We start from the raw sequence: 17,043 nt of genomic DNA on the forward strand, positions 1-17,043 counted from the left end.
GCCCTTGACTTCTCCCATATCTTACCAGGAGTTTCACCTTCTCAAGTTCAGTGGCTTGATATTGTTGGCATTCAGTCAGCTTATAACTTAGTCTTGTCATCATCCACTTAGCACATGTGACCAACCCGGCACAGACCTTTAAGAAATCTCAAACCTGAAGACATTATTCCAAAAGCTTTATTTTAGAGAAAACACACATTTTGTATACAACACACATCACTGGTCAGCCTAGAAATCTTCTATTCATTTATTCCTCTTCTATTTATTGAGTACCTTCTGTGTACAATTACTATGTAAGTTACTTCCTATGTGAGTTACTATGAAAGTTACTGCTGGAAGAACAGTGGGAAAGCCTGGTAAAAGTCCCTGTGTTAGCCTCCTATTGCTGCTGTAACAAATTTTCACATACTTAGTGACTTAAAATAATGCAGATTTAATTTCTTAGGGTTCTGGAGGTGAAAAGACTAAAATAAGTGTGTAGGGTTAAAATCAAGGCGTTGGCAGGGCTGTGTTCCTTCTGGGGGCTGAAGGAAGATCCATTCTTGTCTTCTCCAGCTTCTGGAGGCCACCTACATTCCATAGCTTCTGGCTCTGTGTTACTCTGAACCCTGTTTCCATGTCACGTTGGCTTTTCTGACTTGACCCTCCTGCACATTTCAGAATAGTCTTCCCATCTCAAGATCCTTAACTTAATCCATCTGCATGGTCTCTCTTGCCATGTAAGATAAGGCATTTGTGGGCCTCGGGTGTTAGGATGTGGACATCCGTGGCAAGCCACTAGTCTGCCTCCATGATCTCTATCTTCTTCCTTTTCTAGTGAAATCGTGCTGGTAGTACATCTGTCTGAGTCTGTCAGGTTTACTTTTTCTGATGAACTGGCAATACACCACATCTGTTTATCTGCCTTACAATTTAAAATATGTTAGATCAGGTCTTAAGAGGAGAGCAGTTTTTCCAGGGATATCCATATCTAATAAAAACCTAGGTAGCTTAGTTAATGTTGTACGTGGTAGAAATCTATAGAAATATCACTGCCGTAAAAACATCTTAATATTTCTTAAATGCTGACCTAAAAAAATAATTAAAATGGGCAGAAAGACAAATCTAGGAGACCCAGAAATTTCTGATCAGGAAAAGTCCATTTAGAAAAACTGCTTATTATCCTAAAGTAAACCAAATTAGGGGGTTTGGAGTGGGAAAACAATCCACAGAGGGAACCTAGTTTGTCTCTCTCTCTTTCTCTTTTTTATAGCTTTTTGTTCATAAACACAGAGTAGCCAAGAAGATTTCTAACCACTAATTACTGTGGTGTAAACTTTATAAATAAAATAACTTTAGAAATCCCCAAAACATGAATGGTCCTGTAGAACCAGTGATTTTTTTAAAGTTGTCCAACACATTGTTAGAAAAACAAAACCAAAAACTGTGATTGAGTTCATGTAAGTATTCAAGACATGGCTTAAAATGTTCTTCCTGGGTATATCATGTTGCTAACTATGGTTGCTAATAAGCCTGGGAACTTAGGGATCTGAGTGTGGACAAATGAGGAAAAGACATGAGCTTTTAACAAGAAGTACTTATATTTTGTGTTTTATAATGAGCCAGAGGGATGATTTGTCAAAATGTCTTATGTTTAACTTCACTAGCATCCAGGTAACCTTAAGATTTTATTTATTTATTTATTTATTTTTATTTCCTAGTGAAACAACAGTCAAGTCAGAAGAAGTTGATAAAGATGGGCAGCCTTTGCTGTTTCTCTCTGTGCCACACATTAAGATCAGGAGCTTGGGGCAGCTGTCACGTTTGCTGCTTATTGCCAAAGACAGAAAGCTGAAGGAAGCACAGGCTTGTATCAAGGTGATATTTATGCTCCAGTCTATGACTTGAACTTTTAGAAACATAATCATGGGGGAGGGGGAGTTGCAGTCTCTTGAAAAAAGTTCCGTGACCTAAAAGGCAAAAAGTCCTATGTTCGACTTTGTAAAAATGTCATTCATTTTTCTTGGCTGAATGTCATGCTCATATCAAGTTTCTACTTTAAACTGAAAGGCCTAATACTTTACCACTAGCAAGCTTCTAGATTTCTAATTTTAGCATGTGGTTTAAAGAGAGGCTTCCTCACTTCTGGAAAGACCAGAGGCCTGTATCCTCTAAGGTCTACACAGGAGAGAAGACAGATTAGTGGGGCCTGCACCAAACTCCACCCTCTACCCTCAGGCCTGCTGTGACGGATGATGCTCGGTTTCCTCTAAAATGTATGCAGCAAAGATAGCCCAGAGTAATCTCACTTTCCATTGGTCTCAGTAATGTTCCTTTGTAGGTTGCATAGCTTTGTGGAGGTAGTTACATTCACTCAATGGGAAACGTTTTCCTCTTCATTAAGGATGTAGATTTTCATTATTGTCTAAGCATCTAACATGCGTAAAAGAATGTGACCAATTGCCTGGAGCAATTGTTTTCTGAATTTTTCTTATGAGTAGAAATACCTAACAGTACATAATGGTGTCATATACATGTTTTGCCTGTTTGGAATCATGTGACTAGAAGGACTCAAGCATGAGGTGCCTGGTCTTGCCTCTAATCATTCTTTGCTGTGTCTACTGCTATGACGTGGGAAGATGAACCTTTAAAAAAAATATTCTTTAGGATGTAAATCTTATGAGATGTCTGGGTGTCTCAGCGGTTAAGCGTCTGCCTTCAGCCCAGGGTGTGATCTTGGAGACCCGGGATCAGAGTCCCACATCGGGCTCCTTGCCTGCAGCCTCCTTCTCCCTCTGCCTCTGCCTGTGTCTCTGCCTCTCTCCCTATGACTCTAATGAATGAGTAAATAAATAAAATATTTTTTTAAAAAAAGATGTGAACCTTAGGACAGCAGCCTTTTCTTATCTCTTGCCTACTCTTCATTATTAGGCTATCTATCTATCTATACCTCATAGCTACCCTGCTGAGGAGGAATGAAATCTTAAGAGTAAAGTTGAATTCAAGGAGGTTGGTAATAGCATTAATTTCAACTTAGTGCATGAACTTAATACATAGACTGGCTGCTATATATCTAGTTTGGCTAAATGTGTATCCTTTGCTGCATTTTGTCCTTTCTGTAAGAGCTCTAGGTACAACTCTTAGTTTTGGGTCCAGATTCCATGGTGCAGGGCAATTTGGGGGGCAGGTTTGTGTCTTTCCCCAGAATTCATATAATACCTTTTTCCATGAGTCTTAATGAGATGACTGCTGTAAGGATGATTGAGATGCTCAAAAAGTAGATGATTCCTAGATCTCTTTTCCCTGCCCCTCCCCTTGTGTGTTTTTTTCTAAGAAGCCCTAAGCCTTTTCTGCTATTTCCTGGTGCCAGAGTCCATCTCCCACTGCAGAGTTAATGCCATCACTGTGCTTCTCTCATTTCAATCAGGTGGAGCTTTCTGAACTAGTCCCATGGGCCTCCTTGTTCAAATACATATATATTTCATCTTATTTAAATTCCTCCTTTCCAAATATGGCTTTGCCCTCTTCTTCCTCACTTGCAACTACATGGTTCTTTGGCTTTCACCAAATTCTGTTTTAACCATCTCTAGAGTCTACTTTCACACCTATGTCAGCCTTGATCATGAATTAGTATTGGAGTTTTTCACTGTAACTTTGGTATGTGTGTGAGTACTGGCCAGATTTGTTTTTCCAACTTGAACATAAAAAGGCATTGAAAATATAAGCATTGGGATCCCTGGGTGGCGCAACGGTTTAGCGCCTGCCTTTGGCCCAGGGCGCGATCCTGGAGACCCGGGATCGAATCCCACGTCGGGCTCCCGGTGCGTGGAGCCTGCTTCTCCCTCTGCCTATGTCTCTGCCTCTCTCTCTCTCACTGTGTGTCTATCATTCATAAATAAATAAATAAATAAAAAAATAAATAAATAAATAAATAAATATTAAAAAAAAAGAATATTTCTTAAAAAAAAAAAAAAGAAAATATAAGCATTTTGAGGATCCCTGGGTGGCGCAGCGGTTTGGCGCCTGCCTTTGGCCAGGGCGCGATCCTGGAGACACAGGATCGAATCCCACGTCGGGCTCTCCCGGTGCATGGAGCCTGCTTCTCCCTCTGCCTGTGTCTCTGCCTCTCTCTCTCTCTCTCTCTCTTTCCACTGCGTGCCTATCATAAATAAATAAAAAAAATTAAAAAAAAAAGAAAAGATAAGCACTTTGAACAGGTGGAAAAGACTGGTGGTAGATCTTTAGACTGAGAAAACCATGCTGTTTTGGAAAGAAAGCATTTGTGAACACTAAGCCTCAGTGGTTACATACACACACACACACACACGTACACACACACAGTTCTAGTGATGATTCTTCTAAGGAGACCAGTATTTCTCTATCTTCAAATCAATTCTGGATACACTAATTGAATGACCATGCTGGACAATGCCCTACAGTCAATTAAAAAAAAGAAAAAAAAAAGAATGTCTTGTTCTTTGTCTTATTAGAGATATGATATAGATAGATGATACTGCAGTACAAGGTAGAGAATCTCAAGGAGTACAAGAAAGTTCCTAAATGCAGTAGAAATCTGAGAAGTTGAGATTAATTCAAATTGGGTCCATGAGAGAAAGCTTAATGAAGGAAAGCACATTTGGGTGGGCTTCAGAGGACTTGTTAGTCATTATTTTTCTTACAACAGAAGACAAGAGAATCATTTTATTTATTTACTTGTTTGATCAGCTAACAGAGATCCTGTAACAAAAATCCTGGGTTTGGATTATAACATGGTGAAAGAAGACACATCCACAGTAAATATTCTTGATAAAATTACCAAAGATGAAGATCCTGAGGAGTGAGATAAAGATGAAGGTTGGCATTGCTTAAGCACTGGATCTGCACCTACTGAATCATTCTCTAAAACATATTTCATTGTGAGTCTTTTAGAAAAAAGAAACCTCTAAAAGTTAGTTACAAAAAATGCTTTCAGATTTTTTTTAAACATACACAAATTATAGGAGTTGTTATTGATTTAACAGTAGATTTTAGGGTATTGCATGGATATTTCTAATTCTAAAATGTAAAGATTTACTGTTAGCTTTGCTAGAGCTTTCTATGGGGTTTCACCTGATTCTGAGGACATGAAGTGGCCTTATTTTCACTCTCCTCAGACAAGTAAATAGATGGTTAAATAGGTAATGCAAATATCATGTAGACTTTGTAAGGTTTAAAACTTGTTCATTTTGTAGTTTTTTTCTAGTATTATGCTTATTACCACTAAGAATGAAATGAATTTTTAAACGAGTTTATTTAATGTTGCATTAAATATGAATCACTGGTTTCTTGATGTCTTGACAGTGTTGTAAGGCTATAACACAGCTAAAACTAACTGCAAACATTTTGTTGTTGTATAATTGACTACAATTTTAATTATAAAAAGTGATATTCTCCTCCCACCAGCCCTCCCCCCTTGCTAAAATGGTATATTTTCATCTGTTTTCTGGAGATTCTCTTTTAGAGTGTTAAATGCATTTCTTATCATTCATTTCAGACAAAATCTGTTTAAAAAAACCCAACAACTGTTTAAGAACCATATAGAACTGCTGAAACATTTTCTCAGGAAAAGGAGAACAAACTGTCTTGGAATCTATTGACTATACTTCAAGGTTTCTATTATTCTCAGATTTGCTTTGTTATGTAAAATAATTATTATTTCCAAATGCTTCAATAGCTACATTAGGATTGAGTATTTGAAAAAACTGTAATCATATTTATTCTTTTTAAAGATAACATATTTTATTTTTTCAGAGCTCCTTTTAATTGATCGATAATTGGTTTCAGATTATGAATTTTCAAATGGATGTCGAGCCCCACCTTGGAGACAAATTCATGGAGAATTTGTTACTGCTGGTAAAACACCATGATGTTGAAACTCTGTGTGTTACTTGTAGTACAGAAGGAGTATTTTTAAATGGCTGTAAGTAATTTTTTAAGAACCATGTTGACTTTGGTGCTTGGCTCCATCTCTGTAAATGCAGGCATGTCTCCAGGACTGAATGCTGATGGCCACAGAAAATGCGATTCTGTTCTGTTGGGTTGAAGCAGATCCCTTTGCTATGTGTTTGCTGAGCAAATCCAAAACCATTTCAGAATGAGCCTCGGTGTTCCCCATTGCAGGTCATTAAATCAGTCTTCTAAGAAATGACCGTCAAAGGAACCCACGCCACTTTATAAAATGAAACCTCTGTAACGATCAGTTCACTGATTGATTAATTAATTAATTAATTAATTAATTATACAAGTATTCGGGCAAATAAGAGGCGGGCTGAGGTAACACAGAAGCAGTAACTATAGCTTTTGCCCTAAGCGTTGAGAGGACAAAGGGAAGGAATTAAAATGTGGGAGCCTTGGAGGAAGCACCCCCAAGAAGCTGGGACCCATGTGTCTGGGGAGGGAGCACCACCAGGCTGTGCTGGTTCCTTAGGGTCTCAGAAGATGTCCTTGCAGAGCTGGGACTTAGACCTCTGAGGAGGGGACCCTGGCTTACATTGGGTTATGGTCCCTTGGGAGTTCAGAGGGGGGACTCCCACAGAGCTGGGATCCATATCTCTGAGGAATGGTCGCTTCCAGGCTATGCTGGAGCACAGGGGGGTCTCATGAAACTGGCACCCAGATGTCAGAGGAGTACAATGCCCAGGAGCTGGTACCTCAGGAGCTCAGAGGAGAGGATCTTTGCAGAACCAGCAGAGCTGAGACCCAGACCTTGGAAGAGGGAGGACCTGGTTGGTTTGTAATGGGATTCTAAGGAGTTGTAATGAGCCAGGTTCTGGGAACATAGGGAAAAACCCCTGGGAACTGGAACCAACTGTTGCTACTGGAAGCAGCTGCCACTGCCAGGGTTCACTGCTGGGGACAGGGGACGAGGAGCTGGGAGCAGTCCCTTTCTCCCTCCTCCAGCTTTACAGTCTTCCTTTTACTTGCTGCTAACTGAAGCTGACTGAGCTGACAAGGGAGAAACACAGCATTCCAGATTCCCACCCCTGAGCACTAAGCAGGGTGGTGGCCTTCTGAATCTTCCACATGAACACATTTTATTTTTTGTCTCATACCTGTTCACTGAACTTACTAGGTGGTCAGCTTTCCCCTTGGCAACCATGCCCTTGGTGTCCTCAATGTAATATGGGGCCTCACAGGCAATATCTGCAGGGAGAACCTAAATCCTTAGTGGGGATTCCTCATCACAGGGGACTGTTGGGAGAATTGCTACCTCTTGGTTTGGATTGGCTTCAAAATGTGAGTGCCACTTTCTTGATGACCAGCAAGCATCTCATCTGACTTGCCTTATGGTGCATTTCTTCTCAGCATGATCTTCTCAGATTATATCTGCACAGAGGGGGGAGATGAGCTAAATATGATTTAGCCTTTGGTTTGTTTTGATACTCTAAGAAAGTGAAATTTCCAATCAGAAAATAAGAGACTTTGACCTTCTAGAGTGGGGCAAGGACACTTTGTTTCTATCAAGAGCTACTAATCTACATATACCTTTATTTGATATGGAAATATCTAAGTGTTCCTCTCAATTTCAAGAATGAAAGATAAGGAACATGATTCAATAATTACGACAAAATGCATGGCACGCCTGAGTTATATGGGTGTATATGATGTTTTGTGTATGTGTGTGGTTACGTATATATAAAAAGCACACTATGGGTTTTTATATATACATTTGGTTAAGGCAGAGCCAAATCTTTTCTATTAGGATAGGTGAGGAAAGGAAAGAGACAAAAAGAAAGAGGTATGGAGACAAAGGTTGGAGTGTCAGGTGCTTACATGGAGGTTGTAACTCTAGAAAATAATCCCATAGCAACCTCTTTACACACAGAACAAGAACAGAGTGTGACAAATGGAAACAAGCTTTTCTATGGTGGCATTCTAATCTTGGGACCTTTTATGACTTCATCAGATTCTCTTGAAGTCATAATGTTTTTTTTGTGTGTGTGTTTTGTTTTTTTGCATTAGAGGAGTGCAGAGGGAAGGAAGCTCTCCATTCTTTGCTAACTAGCAAAATGCCCTACATGCATATAGGAGGTACTCAGTAAAAGCATAATGGATGGATGATGGATGGGTGGATGAGTGGATGGACGGACAAATGGATAACTTTAAGAAGGAAGAATTCTGCCCATATTTTTGATGTATAAAAACTGCCACATGGATCCTTGAGAGAAGAAAACAATATGTGGCCTTGGGTTGTGATGTATTGATCAGGTTCAAATGCTACTACATTAATAATTGCACCAAACTTTTTCTTCCAAAGGGCAAAACAGAAGATGAGGGGGAAATTAATTATGAGAGAAAAAGTGAAATTTATAAAGACCTTGTCACATTTTTAAAAGAAAAATCGGCAAAATTTTCAGAAAATATGTCTAAACAGGTAAGTTTACAGAATCTTGAAATATCATAGCATAGTGTTACTTGACATGTTACCTTCTGTTGAGAATAATTCTATTTTTGGACCCTGTTTATAATTTTTAGAGAGTTTTTCACAATATATTACATAAGAAATATTATAAGTGGAGTACTTCAAGGAAGTTTCTGAACCTCTTTAGGTAATAGGTGTAAAATATGTCAGATTGCTTTCTAAAAAAGCACTTTTCATCTTTCCTTTTGAATTTATAATGCTAAGAACAAAGCAGTCATCCCTGTTAATGAAGCCTAGATGTTTTGATTATTTTTATCTTTTCTGGGCATCCCATGATTACTAACTAGTTGGATTGTCTCAGTAAGTGTGTCAACTGCATATGCATAAGAACTGTACTTCCTCTGTGTCTTGCATGGTTTTTGAAATAGTTTTTGAGGATGGACAAAGGAATCAGTTAATACAGTTATTAAATCTTGATTGAAGCTGATGTGGGTAAGAAGCAATATGCAAGAAATACTAAAGTGATACACTTAAGCCCCAGGCTGATTCTCAAGATGATGTCAATTCCACAAATCCTACATCAGACAGTTTATCAGATCTGTTATTTTCCTTCTGACACTGCCACTTCCAGAGCACTCTATTTTCTTACTATTCTGCTGCTGCTCTTGTCCTGAAACGTCTCTCTGTCATCATCCTGTGAGTTTTTTTCCCCTGGTGTTTGATCACCTATTTCCTGGACTCTAGTTTTCCTTGTTGTTGTTATAAAATACCTGTACAAAACATAAAATTTGTCATTTTAACTACTTCGAGTGTATCACTGAGTGGCATTAATTATGTGCAGCCATTACTACTGTCCATTTCCAAATCTTTTTCATCATCTCAAACTAAAACTGTTCCCATTAAGCAGTAACCTCCTCATGCCTACTTCCCCAGCTCCTAGGAACCTCTAATCTACTTTTTGGTTTCTCGATTTCTAATCAAATATAAATTTGCCTTTCCTAGGTATTTCAGAGAAGTGGAATCGTAAATTTGTACTTTGGTGCTTGGCTTATTACATTTAGCATAATATGTTCAAGGTCCATCCATGTTGTAGCATGTGTCGGAACTTCATTCCTTTTTGTGGCTGAATAATATTCCATTCGTGTATATAACCACATTTTGTTTATCAGTAAATCTATTGTTGGACACTTGGGTTGTTTCCACTTTTTGATTATTGTGAAAAATGCTATAAATATTGGCTTACAAGTAACTGAGTCCCTGTTTTAATTTTGGAGGTTACCTAGGAGTGGAATTTCTGTGTCATATGCTAATTCTGTATTTAACTTTTAGAGGAAGTACCAAACTGTACCTAGATTGAACCATTTTATGCTCCTGTAGAAGGATTCCAGCTTCTCCACATTACCACCAATACTTGTTATTTTCTGTGTGTGATTGTGTGTTTTTTTATTATAGATATCCTAGTAAGTATGAAGTATGGTATTCCATTATAGTTTGGATTTCCATTTCCCTAATAGTAATGTTTAGCATATTTCCATATTATTGGGAATTTGTATATTTATTTTAAGAAATGTCTATTCAAGTCCTTTGCCCATTAAAAAATGGGTAGTCTTTTGTTGTTGAGTTGTAGGAATTCTTTATATATTGTGACTATTAATCCCTTATCAGATAGAATATTTGCAGATATTTTCTCCCATTCTGTGTGTTGTCTTCACTCATCTTGATAGTGTTCTTTAATGCACAAACATTTTTAATTTTGATAAAGTCCAACAAATACATTTTTTCTTGCCTATATTTTTGGTATCATAAGAAACCATTGCCAAAGCCAAGGTAATGAAGATTTGCCCTGTTTTCATCTAATAATGTCATGGTGTTATCTCTGTAAGTCTTTGATTCATTTTGAGTTAAGTTTTGTATAGGGTGTAAGTAAAGTAATGTGCAATTTAATTCTTTTTGCATGTGGATATCCGGTTTTCCGGGCACCATTTGTTGAAGAGATTGTTCTTTCCCCATTGAAAGTTCTTGGTATCCTTGTTGAAAATCAATTTGCCATAGATGTAGAGGTTTATTTTTGGACTCTTTATTCTATTATTTTTTGTCTGCCCTTATACAAGTCCCATACTATTTTGATTACTCTATCTTTGTGGTAGTTTTGAAATTGAGAAGTATGACTCCTCAAACTTTGTTCTTGTTTTTTAAAGACTGCTTTAGCTATTTAGGTTCCCTTGACTTTTAGGTTTGGTTTTACCATTTTTGCAAAAAAACATCATTAGGCTTTTGATTGGGATTACATTGAATTTATAGATTGCTTTGTATAACATTGTTGTCTTAACAATATTATTTCTTCCAATCCATGAACATGGGGTGTCTTTCCATTTGTTTTTGTTTCCTTTAACTTTTTTTATCAGCAGTGTTTTATAGTTTTCAGTGTCTTCTTTTGCCTCCTTGGTTAAATTTATTTCTAAGCATTATATTCTTTTGGATGCTATTGAATGGAATTGTTTCCTTAATTTCCTTTTTGATTGTTCACTGCTAATGAGGAGAAATGGAACTGTTTTTTTTTTTTTTTAGTGTTGAAATCAGATCTGGCTTTTGAATGTGAAATTCAAAATCACATCCTGCAACTTTACTGAATTCATTTATTAACTCAGTTTTTTTTAATCTTTAGGTCTTTCTACATAAAAGATCATGTCATCTGCAAATAGTTTTACTTCTTTTCAATTTGCGTGTTTTTAAATTTCTTTTTCTTTTCTTTTTTTAAGATTTTATTTATTTAACAGAGAGAGAGAAAGAGCGAGCGAGCAGAAGCAGGGGGAGTAGCAGGCAGAGGGAGAGGGAGAGGCAGGCTTCCTAGCCTGCCCGGTGCCGCTTAGATTTCTTTTTCTTGTCTAATTACTATGGCTAGACCTTTTAGGATTTTGCACTGAATAGAAGCAGTGAACACTATCTCCATATTTATTCCTGATATTGGGGGAAAGCTTTCAGGCTTTCACCACTGAATGTGATATTTGCTGTAGGCTTTTCATATATGGTCTTTATTATGTTGAAGTTCCCTTCCATTTAGTTTTCCTTTTGTTGGTATATCCCATCATTTTGGTGGAGCTTCCTGAGTAAAAGAGGCATATAACAGGGAAAAAATTGAGGGTTAGCATATGAAAATATCTTTATTTTTCTCTCTGTTATTGTTTCTATAATGATAGTTCAAAAACAATTTTTACTTAGAATTTTAGAGGCATTTTTTTCCTACGTGGCCTGTTTTGACTTTTCCCATCTAACAAAGCCTTTAGGATCTCTTATTCCAGATGTTCTGTAATTTTAATGATGATATGGTTGGTGCTGGTTTTGTTTGTTTTTCATTAATGATGACATATGTCCTTCAAAACTAGAAAAATACTTTTTTGGTATCACATCTTTAATCATTCCTTCTTCTCTGTTCTCTTACTAGTTGGGTGTTGGGCTTCTGAGATTGATCCTCTGATTTTCTTTTCTGTCACCCACCTGCAAATATTCTTTTATTTTCAAAACATTGTACATATCTTTAAAATTTAAGGTCTCATATTTTTAACATTTTATTTCCAGGTGTATATCTCCACAGATCATATGCTTTCATTTCTCTTGGGGTAAAATCTAGGAATAAACAGCAAGATCATATGGTTGCATGCTTAACTTTTTAAGCAATGGGTAAACTGCTTTCCAAAGCGGTGGTAATATTTTACATACACACTGGCAATGTATGAGACTTCCAGTTCTTCTGTATATTCGTCAATAACTGGTATGGTCAGTCCTCTAATTTTAGACATTCTAATAGGTGTGTGTACTAATATCTCACTGGGTTTTAATTTGCATTTCTTGAATGCATTTTTTCATATGTTTATTTGCCATTTATATATCATATATGTCTATTAGATCTTTCACCCAGTTTTTTTTTTATTGGGTTGTTTGATTTCTTTACTGAGTTGTAAGAGCTCTTTTATATATATTTTTGGCTTACGTAATCTATTAGATATATGGCTTGTAAATATGATCTTCTGGTTGTGTCTTGTCATTTCATTCTCCAATCAGTATATCTTCCAAAGAGCAAATGTCCTCAATTTTAATGAAGTCCAACTTGTTAATTTTTTCTTTATAGTGTTGTATCTCATAAAGCTTTGCCAAACCCAGTATCAGAAAGATTTTCTCCAGTGTTTTTTTCCTAAAAGTTTTCAAATGTTAGGTTTTACATTAAGGCCTTTAAATTTAATTTTTGTACATAATATGAGGTGTGGATCAAAGTTCTTTTTTTTTCTTTTGCATATAAATATCTAGTTTTTCCAGCACCATTTGTTGAAAAAGCCATCCTTTCTCCATTGAATTACTTTTATACCTTTGTCTAAAATCAGTTGTCCGTTTGTATGGGTGTGATCTGTTTGTCTATTTTTATACCAGTAGCACACTCTTTGGATTATTGTAGCTTTATAATAAGTCTGGAAGTCAGGTAGTATATGTCCTTCAATGTTTTCTTTTTCAAACTTGTTTGTCTATTTTACATCTTTTGCATATCCATTAGAATGTTAAGGTCAGCTTGTCAATTTCTTCATAAAAAGCCTGAAAGATGGGATGCCTGGGTGGCTCAGCAGTTGAACGCCTGCATTTGTCCCAGGGCATGATCCTGGAGTCCCGGGATCGAGTCCTACATCAGGCTCTCTGCATGGAGCCTGCTTTTACCTCTCCCAATGTCTCTGCCTCTCTCTCTGTGTCTCTCATGAATAAATAATAAATAAAATCTTTTTAAAAATGCCTGAAAGAATTATGGTTGAGATTATGATGAATCTATAGATCAATTTAGAAAGAGCTAATGTCTTAACAATACTGAGGTTTCCAATCCATGAACAGAGTATGTCTCGCCATTTATTTAGGCCTTCAGTTTCTCAGCAATATTTTGTAATTTTCAATGCACAGGTCTTGCATATATCTCGTGAAACCTACTTATAAATATTTCATATTTTAAGAGTGTTAAAAAAGAAAACCACAGGCCCAAAGTGGCATTACTTAGGCCAAGTCAACACTCAAGAATTATATTATTATATATTATATTATATTATTATTATTTATACCTAAATAACTGCAATTTCAACCACCCAGGAATGTAACTTATAACAAGTCAATTGGAATTTCCTGGTCAATACTAGGATATTTACTGATTTACCCCTTCTGCTTCTCTTAAGAGGGCAACCTTGTCTAAACAATACATTCCTTGCTAATAAATTCCTTTTTTCAAATGGTCTCTCTGCCTTTAAAATTATTTCTTTTGTTTAGCTCAGTGGAACATTTGTCTGCTAGCTACATGGGATGCTGCTGGCTTCATGAATCAATTAATAAAGCTAGTTAGATCTTCAAAGTTGAATCTAACTTCAAAGTTGAATTTTTATTTTTTAAAAAAAAAATGTTAATGGTAGTTTTAAAATTTTAATTTGTGATTATCTGTTGCTACTATATAAAAATTCACTTGATTTTTATATATCATTTTTATATTCTGAAACATTTACTAGTTTTAGTGTCTGGTTCATAGATCCCAGAGGGTTTCCTATGTATGTGATTATATTGACTGTATATAATGATCATTTTGCCTCTTCCTTTTCAGTCTCAGTGCCTTTTTTTGTCTTTTCTTAATGCATTATCTGGAACCTCCAGCACAGAATTATATAGAAGTAGTCTCTTGCTCCTGGTGGTAAAGGAAAAACTTTCAGTTTCTCATTATTAAGTATGTGTTAGCTGTATATGACATTTATAAGATTGAAGAAGTTCCCCTTTATTTCAGATTGTTGAAAACTTTTATTAGGTATAGATATTGGATAAAAACAGAAAGGGAGACTAACCATAAGAGATTCAACTATAGAGAACAAACTGAGGGTTACCGGAGGGGAGGTGGGTGTGGGGGATGGGAGAATGGGATGTTGGGCATTAAGGGAGGGCATTTGATGTAGTGAACACTGGGTATTATATGCAACTCATGAATCACTAAATTCTACCCCAAAATCAATAATACACTGTATGTTTACTAATTTAAATTTAAATAAAACCAAAACAAAAAGGAATGGATGTTGGATTTTACCAAATGATTACCTATTAAGAAAATTACATGTTTTTTTTTCTTTCTTAGTTTGTTAATGTAATAAATTACATTGATGAGCTTTAAAAAAGTAACCATACATTTCTGGAACAAACCTCATTTGTTCAGGATGTAGTATCATTTTTATATATTATTGGATCTAACTTGCTAAGATTTTAAGTGTCACATCTATATTTATAAGGTTTTGATGTGTAGTTTTCTTTAATATCTTTGGTTTTGGTTATCAGAGTGATACTGGCCTTATAAAATGAGTTGGGAAGTTTTTTTTTTCCTCTCCAATTTCTGAAAGAGTTTGTGTAGAATTGATATTGTTTCTTTCTTACATGTTTGGTAGTGAAGCCATCTGGGCCTGGAGTGTCCTTTGTAGGTAAGTTGTTAAACAACAGATTTCAGTGTCTTTACTAGTTTGGGCCAGGCTGGTTATCTGTTTCTTCTTGAGGAAGTTATGGTAATCTTTATTTTTTTTTACTTATTTAAAAAATGATTCTGTTGGAGTAAAGTATACATATACTTTATATATGTATACATATATATATGTAAAGTATACATAACCTTTTGCCATTTTATTTTTTAATTTAAATAATCTCTATCCCAATCTCTATCCCCAGACTTTCAACCCCAAGATCAAGAGCTGTGTGCTCTACTGACTGAGCCAGCCAGGCACCCTGGTAGATTGTCTTTAAAGGAAATTGTCCATTTCATCTATGTCACATGTATTGGTGTAAACTTGTTTATGGTTATTCTTTTATTCATCTTTTAATGTCTGTAGACTATGTAGCTATTGTTACCTCTCTCACTTCTAATATTGGTCATTGGTGTTTTATTTTTTCTTGACTCATCTGGGTAGAGGTCTCTTGATTTTCTGTTTCCTCAGAGACTTAGCTTTTAGTTTCATTGATTTTTCTCTGTGTGTTTTTTTCTCTTCACTTTGGTATTTATTATTTCTTCTCTTCTTTTTACCTTGTGTAAAAAATCATGTGGTTTTTGGTGCTAAGTTCTTTCATATTCTTGCTGATTTTCTATCAGTTGTTGAGAGAGAAGTTTTGAAGTATTCAACTATAATTATGGATTTGTCTAATTTTTCTCTTAGTTCTGTTTTTGTATTTGAAGCTCTGTATATGCATTTAATATTGCCATATCTTCTTGATTGATCATTTTATCATCATGTAATGTCCCTCTCTGTCCTTCATGATTTTCCTTTTTCTGAAGTCTACTTAATTGGATACATTTATAGCCACTCCTGCTTTCTTTTAACCATTGTTTGCATGTTATATCTTTCTTTCCTATTATTTTCTTTTTTAATATAATTTTTTAAAGATTTTATTTATTTATTTTAGACAGAGAAAGTGAGTGAGAGAGTACAAGCGGGGGGAGGGGCAGAGGGAGAAGCAGACTCCCAGCTGAGCAGGGAGCCCAATGTGGGGCTCTATCCCAGGACCCTGTGAGCATGACCTGAGCTGAAGGCAGATGCTTAACCGACTGAGCCACCCAGCACCCATCTCCCCTATTACTTTCATGCTACATATATTGTTATATTTGAAGTGAGTTTCTTGTAAACAGCAGATAGTTGAGTCATTTTAAAAATAAATTTGTGTAACTCAATTGATGTATCTACTGATGTGTTTAGATAATATCCATTTAATTATTGATACGTTAGAGCTTACGCTTGCCACTTTACTTTTATTTTGTGTTCCTCCTAGTTTTCATTTTTGTTTTCTTTTTCCTGTGGTTTCTGCAGATTACTTGAACATTTTTTAGAATTCTATTTTGATTTATCCATAGTGTTTTGAATGTACCTCTTTGTAAAGATTTTGCATGTTTGTGGTTACTATGAGTATTGTACCATATATACCTATGTAATCAATTATAATCTACTATTTGACATTATACCAGTTTGAGCAAAGTACAGAAACCATGTCGCCTTCAAACAATAATTGTGTATGACTTAATCCCTTGCAACTCCCTGAGATGTCACACAAAAAAACTGTCAGCATAGTCTTTCTTTACAAATATACTATGTGAGAATTTATGTCATTTCTCTTTCAACATAAACTTCTTGCAAAAGCTATAATACTATTACACTGATGGGACTGAAAAAATAAATACAATTTTAGTAACCAAAAAAAAAAAAAAAAAAGAAACTATCTTCTTTTAAGTCCCTTTACCTCTCTCATTTGTAATTGTCTTTATTTCCTCCATATTCATTGCTAACTGTATAAGACAGCATTATGTTTTGCTTCAAACATCAAACTTCATTTAAAAAACTCAAAAGCAGAATGAATGTCTTTTGTATTTACCTACACTTTTATTCTTTTCCATTGTTTTTCTTTTTTTGCTGTTGCAAGTTTCTTCTTTTATCATAGTCTTTCTGTTTAAGAACTTACTCTTTTAGGTTAAGTTTGTTGATGACAGCTTCTCTTCATTTTCCCTCATCTGAGAATTTCTTGACCTCCCCTTCATTTCTGAAGGAATATTTTCACTGGATATAGTATCCCAGGCCGACAATTCTTTACTTCCAGTGTTTAAAAAATGTTTCTTCTGGCTTCCATGATTATCT

At 35.9% G+C, this 17,043-nt stretch overlaps 1 protein-coding gene and 1 long non-coding RNA gene across 2 annotated transcripts in view; one reads left to right on the plus strand and one right to left on the minus strand.

Annotated features, from left to right (window-relative positions):
• Positions 1-5,942: 5,942 nt before the first annotated feature.
• On the minus strand, positions 5,943-7,882 carry LOC111094402. Its single transcript, XR_005355260.1, has 3 exons — positions 7,792-7,882; positions 7,229-7,344; positions 5,943-6,187 (listed from the first exon to the last, which is right to left on the minus strand). It is a non-coding gene; the product is annotated as an uncharacterized LOC111094402 (long non-coding RNA).
• A 53-nt stretch (positions 7,883-7,935) lies between these two features.
• Positions 7,936-17,043, plus strand: part of LOC119876102 (armadillo repeat-containing protein 4-like) — a 48,586-nt gene continuing 39,478 nt past the window's right edge. The window contains 2 exon segments of the mRNA XM_038532067.1: positions 7,936-8,049; positions 8,276-8,392. Coding sequence (XP_038387995.1) covers positions 8,381-8,392 — 12 coding nt within the window. The 5' untranslated portion in view covers positions 7,936-8,049; positions 8,276-8,380.

This window comes from Canis lupus, chromosome 2 (assembly GCF_011100685.1).
Source record: "Canis lupus familiaris isolate Mischka breed German Shepherd chromosome 2, alternate assembly UU_Cfam_GSD_1.0, whole genome shotgun sequence".
In the NCBI taxonomy this organism is placed as follows: Eukaryota; Metazoa; Chordata; class Mammalia; order Carnivora; family Canidae; genus Canis; species Canis lupus.